A 23263-nucleotide genomic window follows, 5' to 3' on the forward strand; every position below is an offset into this window, starting at 1 on the left:
GGACAGAAAGAGTCCATTGCGGTCGCCCCCATTCCTGTATATGAACTTATTGAAGCAAGTCTGATACGGAAACACCTTAGGCGTACAGGCTGGCTTACAGGACCCAAAAGGGACCACTACTGCAGCAGAAGGACCTGCTGTTTCCTGATCTCCAGGGTATCATACACAGCTGTGATAAGTTCTCCAACTAGCGCTTTTCTTGTGCGGACCCGTATGGGGAATCATCCTCACTGTCCGATTGGTCCTGGTAAGCGTCATCTGAAACGACAGAGCAGGGACCACCAGTCTCAGCGGGGCCGAGTCTGCGTCAGAGCTCTCCCCGGAGGACGGGGGGGGGGGGGGGGGTAGGGGCCATTTTCTACCACCTTGCAACCGCCCCCCCTGCCTCCACTATAGCAACGAACATTTTCAGGACCGCCGAAAAGGCGTCCAAAAGCACTGCACTGTTTGCAGACGAGCCGGTTGCAATTGCAGGAAGTTAGGGAGAAGAAACATCAGTTTCTGAAGCCATGCTGACCCACCTTGTTTACCACCTGTTGGGGACTTAGGACAGGTGTATAGTCCCACCCTCCTAGCTTCTGCAGGCTGAGGGGCCCCCACCACAGGACTCACCACCCTGATCGAGTTCTGCTCTGTTCAGCTAGTCGTGCCTGTGTCCTGTGTCAGCTCCCAGGTGTCTGAGTGAAGAAACCGCACTGTTCTGAGCCTCAGGGACCAGCGTTGGGCATAAAAACCGAGCTGGGGTACAACAAAATGGCCACCGAACGTCCAGTATAAAGGACATAATCACAGGGAAAATGGTCGCCGAACTACAGTAAAATGGTTCCTGACCATGCTTCTCCCTGAGTCACACCAAACATGGCCGCCAAACAACTGTACACAGAGAGGAACAGTGAAAAAAGACAGAGAAAATGGCGGCAGAACAGAGCTATGGCGATCAGCATGTGCAAACCTCCAGACACCCAGCGGGGAGACAACAGACACCCACTTTTTCTATGTTTTCAAAAAAGTTTTTTTACAAAATGTGATACTGTAACATAATAGTCTTTGTCATATCAAATAAACTTTCTATTGTTGTTTTTTGTTTAACAATTAGTCATAAACTTGCTCCAGAAGAAGCGTAAAGGTACGCGAAACATGTCGAGCACAAATCCAGCATCAGCATTTTGTCATCTTTGATGTTCCGCTACTTTGTCTATTATACTAAAGTCTTGGACTACTTATCATTGAAGAAAATGTCCTTTGTCTCTTAGTAATTATATTATGACTACGGTACTAATAGTAGTAACATCGTCTGTTGATGAATTTTTGATTGCTTATGACTTTTTTTTTTTTATATTAATTTATGTAATGCTATCTTTGTAAATAAAACTATACCTTTTTAATAACAATGTTTTGTAATTGTGCCTAAAAAGTCCATAGCCCTCTTATCCATTTTTTTTTTTGAACAGACACCCAGAGGCACAGCCACCCAGTGCAGCGCCCCACCCACAGTGAGAGACCCCTGTCCATGTGGCGCACACACCACTCAGCAGCCCATGCAGCATCCCTCACAGGGGGAGGGGAGATAGGGACAGGGAGAGAAGAGAGGGAGGAGAGGGACCCCCGAATCGACCTCACAGGGAATGCCCAGCCCCACCGAGGCAGGCAGAGCTGTACTTACAATTCCGGACGAGCTGGGGACATTCCATCACAGACCCACTCGCCGATCAGTACGGGGTGGCTGCTGGCCACGGCACACTGTGACGCAGACATCAGTACCCTGGTCATATGTGTGCCCTGAAGCATTGCGCTCACCAACCACACCTGGAGCCTGAGGGGCATGTCGTGGCCGACCCAGCGCGTAGCTATGGTCTGCACACGCTCGATGGCCAGGCTGGGGAGACTATAACGATAAGAGTATCCAGCCTGTCACACAGCCGGCTGTTCATAGCAGATCACAGGATCTTAATCTTGCGCAAAAGACAAACTTCTGTAAACGGACCGATGGGCCCACAGGGTTCCTAGGTCCATCTCCTTCACTAGGCAGAAAAAAAACTGAGGCTGCAGGAAGCAGGCTGGGGTGTTGTTACTGAAGGGACCGCCCCTTGGGCGGAACTAGAAAGCTCTGTTTTTTGTACATATTAACATGTTCTGCCTAGTCCTCTCCTGAAGGTGGCATAACAACCCAATGGTCAAGAATAAAGGAGCTGTGTCAGTCAGTGAACGTAAGAGAAAAGTTTTTGTTGTACATACACTAACTGCTGTCACCAGGACAGGTATGTACATTAGATAATTCATCCATTCATTGCCGCCCACTTTGTATTTTACTGCGCTATTGTCAATGATAAAGGAAGTGAAGCGAAATCTGCTAAAAGGAACACAGCAATAAATGCTTCATCAAGATTATAGTTGATCATCGTTGTATTCTTCCATTGTTATGAACCAACATATGACCCTCAATGTCCAACCCATTTTGTGTAGTTGCTTTTAAAGGAGAAGTATGGCCAAACCTTTTTTGGTCATACTTCTCCTGGGGATCACAGCAGTCCACTTATTTCTGCACTCCTGTGTCCCAGAGTCAGTCGAAAACAGGCCGAAGTGACAGGCTGACATCACAAAGCCAGTGCAGGCTCTGCAGGGATCCTGATAATAATGTTGAGATCCACCCAAATGCCTGGCCGGCAGCTGTTTCAGCCTCTCAGCATGCCACTGACAGCCTGAGCCAGCTGCTCCTGCCCCTTCCACAGTCCAGCACTCCAGTGAGTGCTGGAGGAGCAGAGAGTCAGTCAGTCTGCTCACTGAAGACCAAGAACTGAGCGATAAGGTCTTTCATCGCTCATTTTGCAATGTAGAGCTGGCGGGGGACAGCCATCTAGGTGAATATGTATGTTTGCTTTTTTGTAAATCCACACTTCTCTTTTAATACCCATTTTCCTTTCTGTACCTTGCTTTTTATTGAAATTTGAATACAGATTGAGTAAAATTCTTCTCTACTTTATTGAAAACAAACAAAAAAATATTTTGTCTGGAGTTCAACTTTTTGCATTTACATACACTTAAAAATGTGAATGCACAAAACAATATATCTTGCCTTCCATCATGAAATACCTGTGAGTAGCTATAATTTTCCATACAGGAGTTAACTTTTTTTTAAAAGACATTTCTTCTTCCTTGAATACTTTAGTGTTTACAAGCAGTCTAAAAAAAAGGAAATGGACATAAGACTATATGAAAAATAAATTTTGTGCACATAAAGAATATGTGGTCACAGTTCATTATGCTGTAGTAGGCATCACTATTTAGAGATCTTTTAAAGGAAAAATGTTTTGTGAGAAAATCTATTCATATTCAAATACTGGCTATTAAACCAATGCCTGCAATACTTGGACCTGAAACAAGTACTTAGATCAGAACATCTGTTTTGCATATTTTTTCTAGTTCAGCAACAATAGGATTCTATTTTATTAGCAAGATAGACATGTAACTAGAATTTTCAGTGGGAAAAATGAGCAATGCCAACCTATTTTCTTTTACTAGGTACGTTTTAAAATTCCCTGGCAAAAATCCCAAACATTACCTGGTGTTAGAATTCAATGTAAAAATGGTTATCCATGACCATTACTGTGTTAACATTAAACTTTAAACCCAAGTAACACTCAGGGTTAATGCCAGGCATTCGGAATGGCAGAACGGTGGAAGATCAGTGAACACTCATTTGTGGATCTTCCCTCTATGTTGTAAGCTTAGAAGCACTCTACTTCAAGCATATTCAGGTTAGCACCTGGAAATGACTGGTAGTGGCCAGTATAGGAGCTGATCAGGGACTATACTTTTGATCAGCTCAGGCACAGTGCAGGGGAGAAATCAGGGGTCTCTATAAAGGGAACTTGCCATTGCAAAATACTACCACATAGGGGCATATCAACCCCAGGAAAATGTGCATATGTAAATGTGCATATGTAAATATCAATTGTGTATCACCGTGCATGCTAGTATAGGAATAATGTGAGTTCCATTGTTTATGAATAGTTCTAAACTGCTGAGCTATAAAGGTTTTTAAAGCATCGCCTGTTTGAGTACTGTAATTTTTTCACTATTTTGTGGATACATGCAATTTTAACCACTTCAGCCCCTGAAGGATTTACCCCCTTCCTGACCAAGCCCTTTTTTGCGATACGGCACTGTGTCATTTTAACTGACAATTGCGCAGTCATGTGGCGTTGTAACCTAACAAAAATTTTCCCCCACAAATAGAGCTTTCTTTTGGTGGTATTTGATCATCTCTGCGGTTTTCATTTTTTGCACTATAAACAAAAAAGAGCGAACATTTTGAAAAAAAAAGCAATATTTTTTACTTTTTGCTAAAATAAATATGCCCCCCCAAAAAAAACAAAAAAACAAAAAACACATTTCTTCCTCAGTTTAGGCTGTTATGTATTCTTCTACATAGGAAAAAAAGGGGAAAAACTGCGCTACGGGAAAAGAAACAAATGGTGTTGAACGGAAGCTGCAATTCAAATGTATACCAAAAATATACCAAACAGAAATAGAAAGAAAAAGAACTGCGCTAGCCACAAAATACCCAATATGATTAGGGTATATGAAAGTACCAGACCCGCACTGTGGGTCTTAGTATCTAGTGTCTCAAAAGACCACCTCCAAGTGTGGTATAAACCATATACAAATAAGTGCAATTAAATTCAAAAAACAAAAAAATAAATGTGTATCAATAATGTGAATTCCCCGAGCTCAATATGTGTGTATCAGACTCTGTGTATAAACCCCTAAACCATAAAGGTAAGAATATAAAGCATATATATTCGCTATTAAGCATAAATGACCTATCGAAAAAATAATAAATCTGTGTTCAGAGACACTCTATGTAATGTCCATACAGTCATATATCAAAAAAATGAAAAATTAAAATAAAAATAAAAAGTAAGTGTCCATATAGTGAATGAACACCAGTGGTACAAAACTTCAAATGAGGTACGGCAGTAAAGAAAAGTTCCAAACGGCTGAACTGCAAATACACGAATTGAAAATCTTCTCCAAAGATGTGGTGTGCTTATCCCATCACCGAAATAAATGAATCAGCTCCTTACCAGATCCAGACGACCCCCCGTTACAGAGGGTCACCACAAGCAGTAGCAGTCAAAAGGGTGTCCGGATAGCGCCTCCTCCTCAGATGGTCACGGATCTTCCACGCGATGGGGTTATGGCTGTTACTCACTCCCAACTCGACGTGGTGTCACATAAGGGAAAACATAGGCTCCAGATAGTGTAAAACCAAATGACTTTAATTCTTAAAAGCGAACGTAAACACTTACATAAAAGACTTTAAAAACAGGTTCAAAACAAAGACGTGCACCGGCCGGATACACGCCAACGCAAAGACCAACCCGTCCTTCCTGGTCCACAAAAAAAAACGAACACGACTTGGGGTGACGTCGACACGTTCGCACCGCCCTACGCGTTTCGTAATAATTTACGTCGTCCAGGGGCCGCCTGGACGACGTAAATTATTACGAAACGCGTAGGGCGGTGCGAACGTGTCGACGTCACCCCAAGTCGTGTTCGTTTTTTGTGGACCAGGAAGGACGGGTTGGTCTTTGCGTTGGCGTGTATCCGGCCGGTGCACGTCTTTGTTTTGAACCTGTTTTTAAAGTCTTTTATATAAGTGTTTACGTTCGCTTTTAAGAATTAAAGTCATTTGGTTTTACACTATCTGGAGCCTATGTTTTCCCTTATGTGACACCACGTCGAGTTGGGAGTGAGTAACAGCCATAACCCCATCGCGTGGAAGATCCGTGACCATCTGAGGAGGAGGCGCTATCCGGACACCCTTTTGACTGCTACTGCTTGTGGTGACCCTCTGTAACGGGGGGTCGTCTGGATCTGGTAAGGAGCTGATTCATTTATTTCGGTGATGGGATAAGCACACCACATCTTTGGAGAAGATTTTCAATTCGTGTATTTGCAGTTCAGCCGTTTGGAACTTTTCTTTACTGCCGTACCTCATTTGAAGTTTTGTACCACTGGTGTTCATTCACTATATGGACACTTACTTTTTATTTTTATTTTAATTTTTGATTTTTTTGATATATGACTGTATGGACATTACATAGAGTGTCTCTGAACACAGATTTATTATTTTTTCGATAGGTCATTTATGCTTAATAGCGAATATATATGCTTTATATTCTTACCTTTATGGTTTAGGGGTTTATACACAGAGTCTGATACACACATATTGAGCTCGGGGAATTCACATTATTGATACACATTTATTTTTTTGTTTTTTGAATTTAATTGCACTTATTTGTATATGGTTTATACCACACTTGGAGGTGGTCTTTTGAGACACTAGATACTAAGACCCACAGTGCGGGTCTGGTACTTTCATATACCCTAATCATATTGGGTATTTTGTGGCTAGCGCAGTTCTTTTTCTTTCTAATTCTTCTACATAGTTTTGGTAAAATAAAATCGCAATAAGCGTATATTGATTGGTTTGCGCAAAAGTTATCGCGTCTACAAAATAGGGGATAGATTTAGGGCATTTTTATTATTATTTTTATCGGGACTGCAACATTGCAGTGGACAGATCAGACACTTTTGACACTATTTTGGGACCGTTGGCATTTATACAGAGATTAATGCTATAAAAATGCACCGATTAATGTGTAAATTACATTGGCAGAAAAGGGGTTAAGCACTAGGGGGCGATCAAGGGGTTAAGTGTGTTCCCTCAGTGTGTTCTAACTGTAGGGGGGTGGGCTCACTAGAACATGACAGAGATCACTGCTCCCGATTGCTGGAAGCAGTAGATCCCTGTCATGTTGCTAGGCAGAACAAGGAAATGCCTTGTTTACATCTCCCTGTTCTGCCTCTCTGTGCCATGATCGCGGGCCATCAGTGGACACCTAGCCACGGATGACTCAGCGACGTATGGGTACATAATTTTGCACACCCGTGCCACTTTGCTGACGTATATCGGCGTGAACCAGTCGGCAAGTGGTTAAGGCCGACCGTTTACTCCACACACTCTAATTTTTTACATTTAGCAAAGGAAGTTTGTATGCACTTTAATAATTTAAGTGTGTGCTTACTGAAAAATATCAAAATTTGCAAATATCATCTTTTTATTGTACAGGTTCTCTGCTTTACAAAAATATATAATGTTTTAGGGGTTTAAGTAATTTTCAAGCACAATTTAATGTGTTGAAAAAAAAAAAAAAAGATACAGTTTTTGCTTGTTTTCCAGGGTAAAATGTATTACTAAGCAGGTTAAACAGAACCTGTCACAAACGTAAAAAAAAAATTGCAGGTGATAGCACAGAAAAGGGGTTTTTGACTTGGCATATTCTTAAGCTGGGTATACGCGTACCGAAAATCGGCCGATTCAGCAGGTACCAGACAAATTTCGGTCCATGTATACCCTTCTGTTCAACAAAAGCGAGTCGTTAGACTAGCTTCTGTGGATCGGTCCTACTGTAAAACTAGCATTTCGATCAGCGCATGCAGCCAATGGCTGCGGTGCTAATTTGTGTATTCTGATGGGGGGGGGGGTTGCCCCTCCTGTTAGAATACATTAGACCAGCAGCAGGGGAGATTCCTATATCAACACTGCTTGGGTTAATTTAGGGATCTGTTTTTCCAGACCAGAGCACAGAGCAGCCCCCTACCTCCGTTTCAGGAGTTCCCTGCCAGTGCTATCAAAGCCATGTGCTATAGGTTCCGCCCCCCACTCTGAGCAGGTGTCCTCCTGGCTTGGCCACACTTCCAACTCCCTCCTTACATAATTTCATGATTTTACTGACAGCAGCAGAAGCCTATGGCTCCAGTCGCTGCCTTGCTGAGAGGACTCAAGTAAGTGTTTGTGGAGAGGCGGGGGTGGGGGGTACTGTTGGACTTTAAAAAAACATTTAATACATTGTCTTCTAATTTGTATGGTTAACATTATCTTATGTTAGGATTGACAGAATACCATTGATAATACACTTTCTTGATTGGGAGCCACTACAGAAATTCATAGTATTAGAGCAGGGGTCTCCAGCTGTTGCAGAACTACAAGTCCCATGAGGCATTGCAAGGCTGACGGTTACAAGTAAGACTCACACGGGCAGAGGCATGATGGATATAAAGAATAAAATTAGCTGTGCTACCTACCCCCACGGAGGCTATTACTGTTTGTTCAAAGAAATGAAAATTAATCAGATTACAATAGATTAATAGATTACAATAGATTAAGTGAAACAGATTTATAAACAATCAAAATTAAGCGATAAATGCTCAAAATCAAATATGATTAAATTAATATATAGTGATTAGTAACAATTAATTATATTCAAAAAGTGAATAAATAATTATAAATAAATAAATTCATTAATATTAACTATAAATAAATTAATTTAAATTGATTATATTCAATAAATAAATAATTATAAATAAATACAGCGATTATAATTATAAATAAATTAAATAGGTAAAAACTCAGTGGCAAATTAATAAAAAATTATATCCATAACAAAAAAGTGAACCAGTGACCCACAATAAATGAAAAACAAGTCCGAACAAAAAAGTCTTCATAATGAAACAGATATCTCTTTAGGAGGGTGCCAATCAGCCGTGCGATCCACCTTCACCAAGCCAGAAAACCGAGAAAATCAGTGGGAATGCACGCTTACCAGAAGGCGATATGTAAACGCTCATTAAATTTGTCACCCGAACTGCACCAATCCTGACTGATATTGCGGAAACACTTTCGAATGGACCATGAAGATTTTCACATAAGCAAGCAATGGTTTAGATAGTAACTCGAAAAACACAAAGAAAGCCTCCCATAGCGTAAACCAGGCAGGATATTTTTATTCAAACAAACAAAATATACTCACAAACATATCAGTATAAAAAGCATGAAATGCCGGCTGGCATGCGAGTGCCCTTTCAGAAGGTCAACGTGGTTGCGTCAGCACATCTGGACCACCCGCGTTTCGTCATACGGTGACGTCGTCTGGGGTATGGGCGACGCGCTGACGCATCACGTTTAAATAGGGACAATAATAAAACCAAGCCTCATTGTGAATAATGAACACCGGAAGTGTAACAGAACTGACAACCAAACCTCTTTCTGAGTTGGAGGAAACAGGAAGTGGTCGTAATAACCACAACTGAACACAATTGCCATCTTGAAAGAGGGTACAATTAATGGCAAAAATAATAGAAAATCATAAAAATCTTTGTATTAGCATCCAAACCTATTAAATAAACATATATAGAAAAAATAATAAAAATAATTGAGAAGAAAAATAAATAAGATGAAGGTGGAAATAGAAATGAAAATGAAAATAAAATATAAAGATAAATAAATAGAAATTAAAATAAAAATAAAAAATATATAAAAAAATAATAAAAATAAATAAAAAATCGAAATAAATATAAAAATAGAAATAAAAATCTAAATACAAATAAAAATAAATCTAGATGTAAATAATGAAAATAAAAATAAAAATAATATAAAAATAAATACAAATAAAAATAAAAATGAAAATAGAAACAAAGAAAAAAAGAAATGAATCAGAAAATATATCATAAATAGAAATAGATAGTAAATAAAGAAACATAAAAAAATGAAAAAATGAAAAAAATAAAGAAATGAAATATAAAAATGACATAAAAATGAGTAAAAATTCATATTTACAAATACATTAGCCCAAAAATTGCCAAAGAAATATTTTATACCAAAAAGATATATACGTAGTTTATCAAAAAGACTGTTTTCTTTTTCTCCTCAGAATTTTTTTTTTCCAATATTTTTTTTACCTTTGTTAACAACCAACTCACAAAGAGTTCACGAAATCATCTTACATCAAAAAGCCTCCCATATGCCATGTATCATGGATGACCATAATTCCCAACACCCAACCCAAATCCCAAACTGACCAACCCGATCTCAAGAGTTGTCAATAAATGCGTTGATATCTACGTCTACATTGAGTTCATAGGGGGTGTAACACTTTAAACGATAAATTCAGGACATCTCCAATCTTGATATACCCCTGACAAGAGAACCACCCCTCCAAGGCAGACTAAACTTGTCTATCCCTAAAAAATAGTTTTAGCTGGATTTTTATTATGATGTTCTAGATAGTGTCTAGAAACAGAATGTTTAGGAAAACCGTTTATGATATTGGTGATATGCTCGTTTAACCGTACATAGAGAGGTAGTTTAGTCCTCCCCACGTATTGTAGCCCACATGGGCACTGGAGTTAACAGACAACACCTTCAGTGGCGCATGTGATGAAAGGTTTGATGGTAAATACACGTGATGTGCTAAAAGAAACAAAAGTATGAGTTTGTCTCTGGGAGCAACCATTAAAAGAACAGACCCGGCACCTACGGCACTGGTAATACCCAGTTAGATTTTCGAAGAAACCCTTCTTCGAGGCCAGGGGATCTAATACATTGGGTGCCAGCCTGTCTCTAAGGGAGGGGGCACCTCTATACACTACCCAGGGCCTAGCTGGTAAAACGGTGCTCAACACAGGATCATTGTTCAGAATGTACCAATGTTTGTTGATCAACTTTTTAATGTTATTGTGTTGTATTGAGTAGGTCGTAATAAATGGAACAGAGCCAGACAGATCATTGGGAGAAACCTTGGCTTTAACTTTTAGCAGATCTTCTCTATTGGTGGCAACAACCTCCTCCAGGGCAAACTTTATCACCTGATCATCGTAGCCTTTATCCAAAAAACGCTCAGAGAGAACTTTCGCCTGCGTTAAAAAACTGTCAGTCTCGGTACAGTTCCTTTTTACCCTTAGAAATTGTCTCTTAGGAATTGACCTCAGCCAAGCCTGATGGTGACAGCTATCAGTAGGAATATATGAATTCCTGTCCGTACATTTGAAGTATGTAGAAGTAATGAAGCGGTCATTAGATTTAGAGATGGTTAAATCTAAAAAATTGATACTAGTTTGACTGGCCTCAAAACTTAGACAAATCCCTCTCTGGTTCGAATTTAGAAATTGCATGAAAGCATCTAACTCACTACGATCCCCATCCCACAGGAGGAGGATGTCGTCAATGTACTGAGCCCACAGCTTAAGCTGGGGTCTGTGGCCAACATAAACGACATCCTCCTCCCATAGGGCCATAAACAAATTTGCCAGGCTAGGGGCATATTTAGCCCCCATCGCTACGCCCCTATCTTGGTGAAAAAATCTTTGATCAAACCAAAAATAGTTGTGTGTAGCTGCAAATCTTAAGAGCTCCATAATAAAAAGGACTTGTTCATCTACAAGGCCAGAATCTTCAAATGCTGAAAAACCCAACTGGTGGGGAATAATTGAATACAGTGATGCCACGTTGGCCATTACCAGCCACATGCTATCAGTCGGGGTGTAATTGGATAACAAATGAATGACCTGACGGGAGTCTCTAAGATATGATGGCATCCTAGAGACCAAAGGCTGTAAGAATGAATCGATATACCTGCCCCCCCAGGACGTAAGAGAATCAATCCCACTAACAATAGGACATCCCGAGGGGCAGGTACGTTTTTTATGAATCTTTGGCAAGTAATAGATAATGGGCGTGCGAGGTACATTAGGAACAAGATAGGATCTTTCTTTCTTGTCAAGGATACCTTGATCAAATCCTCTCTTAACAATATCCTGTAACTCGTTAAGATATAGAAACTTAGGATCGGATTTGAGTAAGGAATAGGTTTCACGGTCATCTAAGATACGATAAATTTCAGCAATATAATCGGCTCTATTTAAATCAACAATCCTCCCCCTTATCAGCAGGTCTAATAACGAGATCCTTATTGTTGCATAACGAATTTAGGCCAGCAATAAGCTCAGGTTGAGGTGTAGTTTTCTTAACAGGCATCGATTCGAGGTCTTTGAGAATCACATCCCTAAAGACACGAATCGACGGGGGTAATGCCACTGGGGGGTTAAACAGCGAAGCATTGGAGAGTCCAGAATGATGATAATCGTTAGGTCTCATTACCCTATTTTGGAAAGCATATACCTTTTGATGTTTAATTTACGGATGTACTTGTGTACATTCATATAGGTTTCAAACTTATTGAGTCTACGGGGGGTGCAAACTTCAGGCCTTTATCTAGCACGGTCTTTTCGGATTGAGTTAGAACAGCCGTGCTAAGATTAAAGATACCAGTTCCAACTACGTTTTTTTTTCTCTTTTGCTCGTACTCTTCTTCCCCCTCTAATTCCTCTTTTCAGTCTATAGCCCTTTTTATTCCCTGACTGGGCCTGTGAAATCCCCACTGGTTAGGTTTACGGCACAATGGCCCAGAACCTGCATATTCTAGGCCTCTATTGGCAACAGAGTCCTGTGAACTATTCGAGGGGCAATTGTTGGCCACCCCAAACTGATTTGAAAGAATAGGTTCCCTATCCTCACTGGGACCATTCAGATAGAAGCTATTCTGTGGGTTACCCCCAAAGTCAAACTCATTCCTGTTGTCAAAATTAGGTCCTACAGGAGGCCTAATACTAGGGCCACCTGAATACCCTAAATTGTACGAAGCATTAGGTTGTGCAATACCTGAAAATTGTGAAGGCGGAATACCATACATAGAGCTAGAATACTGAGAAGGTGGGACATGCTGATACCCCTCATTAGTGTAAGGTCCTTGTACACGAGGTGGTAGGAATTGTCCATGGCCGTAGGGATTTTGAGTGGTATTTCCCGCCCACGTCCATTCCCAAATGGTGGTCTGGAAGGTCGAAGGGGGGGGGGGGGGTGAAGAGTGGGGGGGTGGGTAGGGATATGTTGGAAATCCACTCCAAGGATTAAAAGTGGAATTGTGGGGGGATTGCTGAAAACCTCCTCTTCCCTTAAAAGGGGGTCTAGATGTATGTGGCTGTGTGACTCTAGGGTCTGGGGGGGCCCCATCCCCTGCCAGATGGTACCCCCAACCGACAGTTGGTTAGCCGTAGTGACGATGTTATTTGCATCTTGTTCGGCTAAAATCTTTTTCTGCCATTCAAACACCACCCCTCCTTGATAATCAGCTAAGTCTCTGTTATACTTTTTCTTTTTCTTAATTTTTTGTTCCCGTTACTCCTTTTCCAAAATCTTCAAGAGAGATTGTGATTTCTCTTTATATTCTGCCGAATCTCGATGGGGGGTAAATTTTTCTTTGATATTTTTAATTTCGGGAGAGGTTGGCATTCTTTCTCTCTAACAGGAATTTGAGGAAATTTACCCCCGCTTCATTAAAATATTTAAACCAATCTTATAATTGAATGTCACCCTTTTGAGGGCTAACTTCCCACCTCAAGCTCCTGAGGACCATGTTATATTTAACATAAGTCTCCAGGTATGCTATATCCCATTGTGGGTGGGTTTCCGATATAGTGATATTTTTGAGTCTAGTAAACAATCCTCCTAGATCTCCTTCATCATTTTTATATACCTCAAAAACTCCATCGATGCTGACCACCCTTGAGGCCCTATATTCAAAGATATCCATAATTACCTAGTACCCTCCCAGCTGCAATAATGTTGTATCAAAAAAAGCAACAAATAAAAGAAAAAATTACTGCGCTCCTAATCCAAAAATTCAAAAACAAAAATCCAGTTACAGCTGCAGCTATCAGGATGTGATACACATCCAAAATACAATGTATATAAAGAATAAAATTAGCTGCGCTACCTACCCCCACTGAGGCTATTACTGTTTGTGCAAAGAAATGAAAATTAATCAGATTACAATAGATTAAGTGAAATCAGCTAGAACAATTTATAAACAATCAAAATTAAGTGATAAATGCTCAAAATTAAATATGATTAAATTAATATATAGTGATTAGTAACAATTAATTAAAAGTGAATAAATAATTATAAATAAATTCATTAATATTGACTATAAATTAATTTAAATTGATTATTTTCAATAAATAAATAGGGGCCTGATGGGACTTGTAACAGTTTGAGACCCCTGCTCTAGAGACTATGGTTCAGGAGCTATATGCTGGACTACTTTATTATGAATGAAGAATAGGAGCCCAGTACCTAGGTCCCCACAATTTACAACCGCAAGTTCGGGAAAGATTTTTAACCCCTGCTGGGTTTCAAAATCTGTCTCTGTCCCTAGTAAAGCAATTTTTCTGCCAGAACCGAAGTATTCCTTGTGTACCCATTAAGTAGATTTCTTTTCCTGTTCTATCTGACACCTGTCACCTGGGCAGGAAATGAGGATAAGTCTTCCCCATAGTGACAAAGACAACAATAAAATCCTGGCAGTGGTTCTAAATCTAAACCTCCATTGCACTACTGGAAACTGTATCTTACTTATGTGTCCCTTCTGCATACATTTTTGCCCCACTTCCTGTTTTGTCTGACACCTGTCAAGCAAAAGTGGGGAAATTTTCCCTCACTTTTAATTCTAACATCTGTTACGCTGAGAAATCTCCTAAATAGGTACACAGACAGCAATATTTACAGACACGCCACACTTAAACTTTTGGCTGGTGATAGCCATTAATAGTTCTGCCTCAGCCAATGTCTTGTTACTTTTGATAGGTGTCCCGCTAAGGATGAAAGAACTGAAAAAAATGAAGCCACAGACTATACTGCTACTGCACAATGAATATGTTACAGGTCCGATCACATTGTGAAGAAAGTTTAAACTACACTCACAATTCAAGAAGTGGAAGATTTCTGGGTATAACACATTTTGTACGTTCATAAATGCAGATTTCATTTTCACTGTTCAAAGTGGTAGAACCATGATCATTTTCCAACACAGACTCGCAATGCTGTGGGTGATCATCTTCTTTCATGTTTTCTGGGTCAGTGCTTGCTTTATTATCAGTTGGATCCTGATAAGTAAGAAAATCATTATGCAGATTCTAAGAATGTAACATTGTGTACAAAAAATGAATAAACTGAATATATTACCAAAGTTACCAGTAGATAGGTTCTAAGTCAAATTTGCAAGGACATTTTTAATATAAAATGTTAAAATTCACCTTCAAACTTACTGGTTGCTATGGAGAAAGCAGCTCTTTCATATAATTTAATTTTTGTTCTGTTACCTGTGAAGAGCTCAGCAAAAACTCCTTTCTTACATCTGCTGTGTTCAAAGGCTGCCTTTCACTTGTCTTTTCTTTTTCACTCTTCCAGATACCATCACAAATATGGGAGTCCATATATTTCTTTAACCTTTTACCTGAGCCAAGTTCATTGTCTCCCTCAGTGAATTCCCCATTATGTGACTCAGATTTGGTTAGATTTTGGCAAACATTTAAAACTTCTGTGCTTGTGGTAGATAAAACCAATTTGATATCTTTGGCCTAGAATTAAAATGTGAACACAATGTAAACAAGGCCTCAGAAAATAATTCCCCACATTTCAATGTCTTATAAGTCAGAAGTGCTCCAAAACAAATTTTAAAGGCTAAGTTCACCATTAAGGAAAAAATAGTACACATATTTTTCCAGTGGATCACGGATGCAATGTCAGACTTCTTCAAGTGCATCCAGCTTTCTTATAAATAAAATCAATAGTTGGTGTTGCGCTCCCAATAAACATTAAAAATATAATAGAGTGCAACAAATAATAAAGTGCAATATATATGCTACGATGGCTCCAAAATACATCAAAGAAAATGTATAATAATGTATAATATTTTTTTATTATTAATAATAGAAAATTAATTAAATAAACAAGCACTTTAAAATCAAAACTAAAGTGCAAATGCAGGATGCAAAGAAAAGTGCAACAGTGATGAACAAGTGACTATAATGAGTAAATTGAATAAGACTGTCCAATAACAAGTGAATAGAAATCATGTAAATCAAAGGGAGTTCACAGAAATTAAGGTGCAAAATAGTGCTAATGAATCACAGAAAAGTCCTTCTTGATCCAAAGTGCAAGATTTGCAGTGAATCTGCCCGCAATTTGAAAGCGTCGACGCGTGAATAACAAATCGTGGGATTCGCATTTGAGATGCCATTCATTTAAATTACACCTCAAATCACGGTGCAGGTTTGGCACGATTAATCGCGCTGCAATTATGGGAATCATGTTACCCAAAAAAGTTCAGGAGCTACTTTTGGGCGACATGCTTACCGCATGTGTAGAGCGATTTATCTCGCAACAATCACAGCAGACCCGCACCGCGATTTGTCATTCAAATAAATGGCATCTCAAATGCGAGTCCGGCGATTTGTCATTCACAAATCAGCGCTTTCAAATTGCGGACAGATTCTGCCCGCAATTTAAAACACTAAAGTGTGAATGCAACCTTACTGGTAACAGCATTTTCATTAGCCTTCAATGACAGCTACTTGAAAAATTATTGGCTCTACTTACAGGAAACACAAACCAAAAATAGGTTAAAAGCCCCTCTTAGTCCCCCTTGTCCTCTGTTTTATAAAAGTAAGAACCATCACCAATGTACACAAGGGGAAAACCTTATAAATCAAGAGCAACTAGCAAAAACTATGGGTGGTATGATAGGCGCATACTCCTGGAAATAGCATTAACGGTAATAACTGTGGTTTCTCTAATTCTCTTCTTGGACAGTTACCAGAGAGGATAAATAAGAAACATATACCTTAGGGAGGGAAACACAACCAAAGGTTAAATCTTGGCTGGATAACAATTCCACTCAGTATTGCTTAATTTAAGCAAAGTTTCTAGACCATACCATAATTCTGTAGATCTCTTCCCAAGAGGCTCCTGCACTTACCACCCACAAAGTAGCAAAAGATCTTGCGGAATGTGCATTTATTTTACCTGGATCCTGAAGATGTGCTATTATACTGTATGTGGAAAGAAACGATTCTCCAATCCATCTGGTATGGAACCTTGAGGACTTTAGGCCCCCTATTTGGGACACCAAATAGAAATGGAAGATGACTAGACTTCTGAACTCCTTGATAAAATTCAAACATCTCTATATCTGGAATCCCCAGCGACTAAGGGGCTGTGGATTGGGAGGCTGGAGAACAAATTGTCATTATATGGTGACGATGCCCTGTGCTATATCTGAATAATGTGGGACCTTCGCTTATGGCTGCCCTGGTATATTCTCTGGAATTCGCATTAATTGTTCCAAATTTATTATATCCCCTTTAGATGATCAAGCACCTACCCTTGCTGGCCTTGAAGTGTGTGACGGAATTTCGCTATCTAGGGCTGCAGGTAATTAGGGATGTATCTCAGTACTATTCACGCAATCTCCTCCCCTTGCTTTCTCTTCCCAAGGATAGGTGATTGGCGTGGTCCGGGCTTCTGTTAAACCTTTTGGTGTGTATTAACCTCCTCAAAATGATGCTCCTGCTTAAATTTAACTACCTGTTCCGCAACTGCCCGGTATGGATTCCAGCTGGCTTTTCCCATGATGTAGACTGTAGTTGGGGATCTTTTATCTGGAATGGTGCTTTTCTTCACCTGGCCAAATCTATGTTACACCTTCCTGGGCAACTGGGGGGAATTGGCCTAATTTTCAGGTGTATTACTGGGCCGCGGGGCTGGTTACAACATGTTGTTTAGTACTCGCGCTCTAATGCTGCTGTATATGTTGAAGCTGCCCATCTAGGTTCCTTATTGTATTATAAAAATATATAGGAAATTGCGCTAAAACCCAAAGCAAACACAATAATCAAAATAGTGACATATGTATAGCTGCTGACACTAGAACAAAGTCCAAAATGCATTAAGATAGTAATAAGTGTAGTGCTAGAAAATGTAGATCACTGTGACAGTGACCTATAATACAGTGGCTATAAATGAATATAAAAGAAGTGAAGGAACAATAATAAATAGTGTCTATGACATGTAGAGTCCAAATCCTATGAAAAAACTAAATAAGTTCATAGATGGAAATCCCCCTAAATTGACTGAGCTGATGTCTTCAGTGGTTCAAAGTAATGAAAATAAAGTGGTGACTGTGTGACACAACAGGTATCAGGCAACAAATGTACATACATCAAAAGAAGAGAAATGGATGGATACTTCTTACTGGACTCGGTGGGCACATCTGTCGTATGACCGTGGGCCAATCAGGCTTGTATTGATGACTGGAGGTCCAACACTCATCAATTCTCCCGACTGGAAGAAGGACGGAATAGATGAAGAAATCCCTCCAAGGGTGGCCGTTTGTGTCAATTAGCCAAGCTGGACCAGGGTATGGTAACCAAGTATCCAAAACTTGAGGTGATCTTTCAAAAGGGAGGTAAGCCAGACCTCAGGAGGAGGTCAAACAAGCAATTGGTGACACGATGGAACGGTGTCACATCCAAATCCAGGTAAAAAAAAAATGTAAGAATTTATTCTAATATAAAAAAGATTACAAAACATCAAATGACAGATGCTGATAAAAAGTGATCACTGATAGGTTAAAAGCAATATGGGAGGCATGTATAGCAAGCTCTAAATGTTTTGACCTCACGGTCTTTGACTGGGGCATAACGTTCCAGTTGAATCTTTATTGGATTTACAAAGCGTAGTGTATAGCGGATCAGGGGCATGTGCGGAGGTTCCGGGTCCAACTAGGGTGACGTTGCAGGTCTGGGCAGTGGCTCGGCATTGGCTTTTGCACGAGGACAGCTGGTAACCAGTGCAGCCTCCCTAGGGGAACCCTAGGCTAGCGCATTTTCAATAGGTTCCTGACCCCCAAGTGTGGGCATGATATGGTATAAAAACACTCAGATATATTAAGCCTACGGTTATGTTATTGACCTATACCCAGCTCTCTCGATTATTTCACCTTATGCTTTGGATGTTCTTCCACTATGCTCAGTTGAGACATGCTGGCAAGGCAAAATTTCCTACTCAACCTCTCCTTCAGTTACATCTGGTTGAGGAGCTGCTCTCCCAGAAGGATTTGGAGAAATCGCTTTCTGCATTATATGGGACTCTACTTGTTACTGACTCTCATAAAACTGAGAAATTATGGGACCTATGGAAACAGGATATCCCCACCTTGGATAGAGAGAATTGGGAGGATTGTCTTGAAAATTGTTCCAAGTTAGTGATATCCCCTAGGGACAAATTGATGCAGCCAAGATTTCTGCATCCTGTGTATTTTACCCCAGTGAGTTTGCACAGAATATATCTAGAGACATACATAGCCAACTCTTTGTCAGGTGCACACAGGCACTTTCATTCACATGTTCTTGGACTGACTTTTTTGAGCTTATTAATCTCAGACTGCAGATAGCAATCCCTATGTCCCTGGAATTGGCCTCATTAGGTATTCTTGATGATGAACAGAGATCCCACCACAATAAATCATTTATTTCCTTCTTACTTTTCAATGCCAAGAAGGTGATCCTATGTCATCGTCCCCCCACTCCCCTACTTTGTTGTTATGGGAGGCCATGATTGATGCTGCATTACCTCTTTACAAACTGACGTACTTTCCCCCACTCTAAATTCAACAAGGTTTGGCAGCTTCTCAAAGATGTATCCTGGAGCTGAGCTGTGGTGGTCTTGACTTTTAAACTTGTTTTTAATTGTTAATTTCCCTTCCACCTCCCCCCGCCTTCCATACCCTGTGCCAGTTTCACTTTTCTAGTGTCCCCCATTCACCCCCCCCGCCGAGTAATGTAAACTTCTTCCATGCTGTGGGAAATGTGTTTTTTTTGTTGTTGTTTTTTATGATTATGTTATTTGTACCTGTCTCTTTGGAATGTTGCTGGATATTTGTTGGTATCTACTCTATATACTATGCTATTTGCATCCTATGTCTATGACACACCATGTCAAATGTTTGTTTTATGTTTTCTACGTGTTCTGGAAAATGTTGCTTTTAATAAAACACTCCAGATTGTTAACAAAAAAAATCTCAATTAATCTAAACAAACCGAACTGCTCTATCTTCTGATTTATCTGTTGAGGAAAGTATAAAGATAGCCCTTGACCCGTGTGGTTATCTTACGGGTATTGTTATCTTAAAGTGGTTATAAAGCTTAAACATTTTTTACCTTAGTGCATTCCTTGCATTAAGGTAAAAAATGTTTAGGTGTCAGCATCCCCCCTCACTCCTCCCCCCCTTATAATTACCTGAGCCCTTATTTGATCCAGCGCCATGCGTGTCTACAGCTCTTCTCTCCCCTCACTTCCGGGTTTCACTGTCTTTGCTGGAGCACCCTTTGAGCCATTGACTCCCAGTGCTGTCAATCAAAGCCAGTGACGAGGGAGCGGGGGCAAGTCCCGCGAGTCTGTGTCAATAGACGCAGCAGTGGGGCTCAGATGAGAGCATGCAAAGCTGCTTCCCATGGGGATACTGGACGGAGGAGAGGGGCCAGGAGCGCCGGCAGGGGACCCGAAAAGAGGAGTTTCGAGGCTGATCTGTGCAATTCCATTGCACAGAGCAGGTAAGTATAAACATGTTTTTTATTTTTTAAAAAATGACTTTACAATCACTTTAAGCTATTGATGTTGGTGTAAATGATCTGGTTCCTGGGCAGGCAGTTTCTACACCCCAGATGATCTCCACAGTCTCCTTAGCTTGTAGTGGAGTGTATCAAGAATTGAAATTGAAGAGCCACACCACTGCTAAAAGGTCCCGATACAACTTTATTCCATTAAGTCAGGGGTACAATAAAAAAAAAAAAATAGCCAACGCTTTTCGGAGGGTCCAAGTACCCCCTTCATCAGGGCTAGAAAGAACATAAAAAATGTCCAGAATAATCTGATATTGATACAATATCCCCTCTACGGTCTCATAATTATAACCAAATAGTCAATCGTAAAGCTGGGTGAGTGATCTTACAAATATTAAGTTTACCTTCCTTCCTACAGATAACATGGTAGGTCCAGTTGACTTTTGGCTTGTTCATATTGTTGCCAGTCAAGGTAATACACAGTTTTTTCCCATTTATATTTATCTCTTCAATGTATACCATCAACACGAGTCAGTATATTTGATCAAAGACAACTGTTTTACTGATCAACCACATATAGCAATTTTCAGTACATATACAAATTATGTGCTGCAGGCGACAAGTATCCCCAGATGTACTGTATAGCCTGCAGGTATAGAACCTTATTATCAACTTCTAGGTTGCATACACATAATGCAGTCAGATTGTACAGTCTTTCTTTGATCCACCACGAATGGAATGAGTCGTTTGGGTTTTACCCCATTATACATGAGATTTGTTCAGCGACTGGACAGTTAGACTGTAGTGTATGGCTCCTATTTATTCTCACTAGGGACAAAATTTGAACAAGAATTATTTTTATTAAATATCATCATTCTTAGTAGTATTATTAGTGTTTTTTGTATCATTTTAAGATTGTACATGTATAATGTATGGTTCAGTTTATACACATTTTAATCATGGTTTTATACATTTCTTCTGTTTAGGTCAATTTTTAACGAGAATGTATGAATTTAATGATAGTGCTTATTATTGCTATAATTATTTTATTTTATTTTTTTGCAATGCTTTACAATTGTACAAACCAATTGTATGATGTGGTTCAATTTATACCGATATCATTTTACTTATACCAATATCATTTTACTAATTTTGTATGCATTTAGGCTGGGTTCACACTAGTGCGAATTGGATGTGGACTTATCCGCATCCAATTCGCATGACAGGAGAGTGTGACCGGCTCTCTATAGAGCCGGTTCACACATTTCTGTGACGGCTGCGTAGCGGCTTGCACAGGAGTCCTTTGCGTCTGGCTCCATTTCAGGGCTGAATTTGGTCCATTGGATAATTTGGTTCGTCCCAGAAACGGAGAACAGGGACACATCGGACCCCTGCTGCGGGCCTCATGCGACTTAGATGTGAACCCGGCCTAAATCTTATTATATTACCGAGAATGTATCATTTTAATAATAGTGATTATGATTATCATGCAATTATTAATTTTTTGGGATTGTACAATCAGATTGTATAATGTAGGGTTCAAGTTATACATATACCTGTTTTGAGATATATTTTAGCCAATTTTGTTTTCTCGGATTAGGTTAACATATCACCCAGAATGTATAATTTTATTAATAGTGATAATTATTACTATTATTTTTTTTTTATTCTTTTTGAAGCACTCAGCACTCATTTTCACATTTTTGTATATTCATTTTGAAACTCCCTTTACGACTGACTATTTGGTTTTAATTATGACCCCGTGGAGGTGACATTGTATCAATATCAGATTGATATGGAAATCTTTTTATGTTCTTTTTAGCCCCGATTAAGAGGCTGCTTGGACCCCCAAAACACTTGCTTTTTTGGATTGTACTTTTGAATTTTAATGGACTAAAATTGTATCTGGACCTCTTAGCAGTGGTGTGGCACTTCAATTTCAATTCTGATTTATCTGAGTACTGTAAAAATTGGGACAGTCACTTCTTGTAATCTATGCAATGGGTAAATATACAAGGACTGGCAGATTACTCATCTACTAGGATGATCAAGCATGGGTCCTTGCTTGTCACAGTTTTCAAGTCTCTTATCACCCTTACGCATGTATTGGCTAATAAGAGCACCATACCACCCCAAGGGTGGGCAAGGCACGCTACCACGTTCCCCTCACCACTGCCCATAGGTGAGAGGGATTATGCGAAGCAGATTGAGCAAACCCACCAGAGTTGACCCCAACACTTCACCAGGGATGGTCCAGTTTAACAGAAAGGGAAACTGTCAAGTAGGAAGGCAAGATACAGCACGGAGTCTGAGACCTGACTAAACTAATGGGGGCCGATGACCACACTCACCAGACCCTGGGAAACAACAACAACAAGTGTTACAATGTTTACATCTAGATGGACAGAAACACAGTGATACTGAGGACAAGGGGAGTGGGAAGGGCCTTTAACCTTTCTTTGTTTTGTTTCAGTGTTGCTTTTATAGCCATCCGCAATTTTCTCTGTGCTGCATATTTCCAAAGAAACATATTTAACCTGTCCTTCTGCACTTGATATCTCTTCTAAGCCAAGGCAATACATTCTCAGTTCTAGGAGTTTGTGCTGATCTGGATTTGTGTTAAGCTCACATATGGCTGGGACTCTGTTTATGGTCTGTTCAGAGAAAGGAGTCATCTGTTAAAAAACAAAAACATTTGAGAAGACCTTTTAGTTCACTCTTATTTTGTTAAATTTTACAAGATAAAGCAACACATAGATCTGTAAGATACAAGTCCAAAATTGTTTAATAGGAGCACATTTCCACCAGACGTGGATCATATCACTAACATTCATCTGCAACAGAGGAATATAATGCATGAAGGATAGCCAGGCACCGATAACAGCAAGTAAGAATTTTT

General features: G+C 39.8%; 1 protein-coding gene across 1 annotated transcript in view; it reads right to left on the minus strand.

Annotated features, from left to right (window-relative positions):
* The window catches only part of LOC143962879 (uncharacterized), a 46918-nt gene extending 26360 nt beyond the window's left edge, over positions 1 to 20558 (minus strand). Inside the window, exons 1-3 of the mRNA XM_077472366.1 lie at positions 15064 to 20558; positions 14666 to 14847; positions 3091 to 3180 (exon numbers count right to left, since the gene is read on the minus strand). Of these exons, the coding sequence (XP_077328492.1) occupies positions 3091 to 3180; positions 14666 to 14847; positions 15064 to 15177 (386 nt within the window). The 5' untranslated portion in view covers positions 15178 to 20558. The remainder of the gene's footprint in view (positions 1 to 3090; positions 3181 to 14665; positions 14848 to 15063) is intronic.
* Between the last annotated feature and the right edge of the window lie 2705 nt (positions 20559 to 23263).

This window comes from Lithobates pipiens, unplaced genomic scaffold, assembly GCF_037356315.1.
Source record: "Lithobates pipiens isolate NorthernLeopardFrog02 unplaced genomic scaffold, aLitPip1_a1.2 Scaffold_8, whole genome shotgun sequence".
Lineage (NCBI taxonomy): Eukaryota > Metazoa > Chordata > Amphibia > Anura > Ranidae > Lithobates > Lithobates pipiens.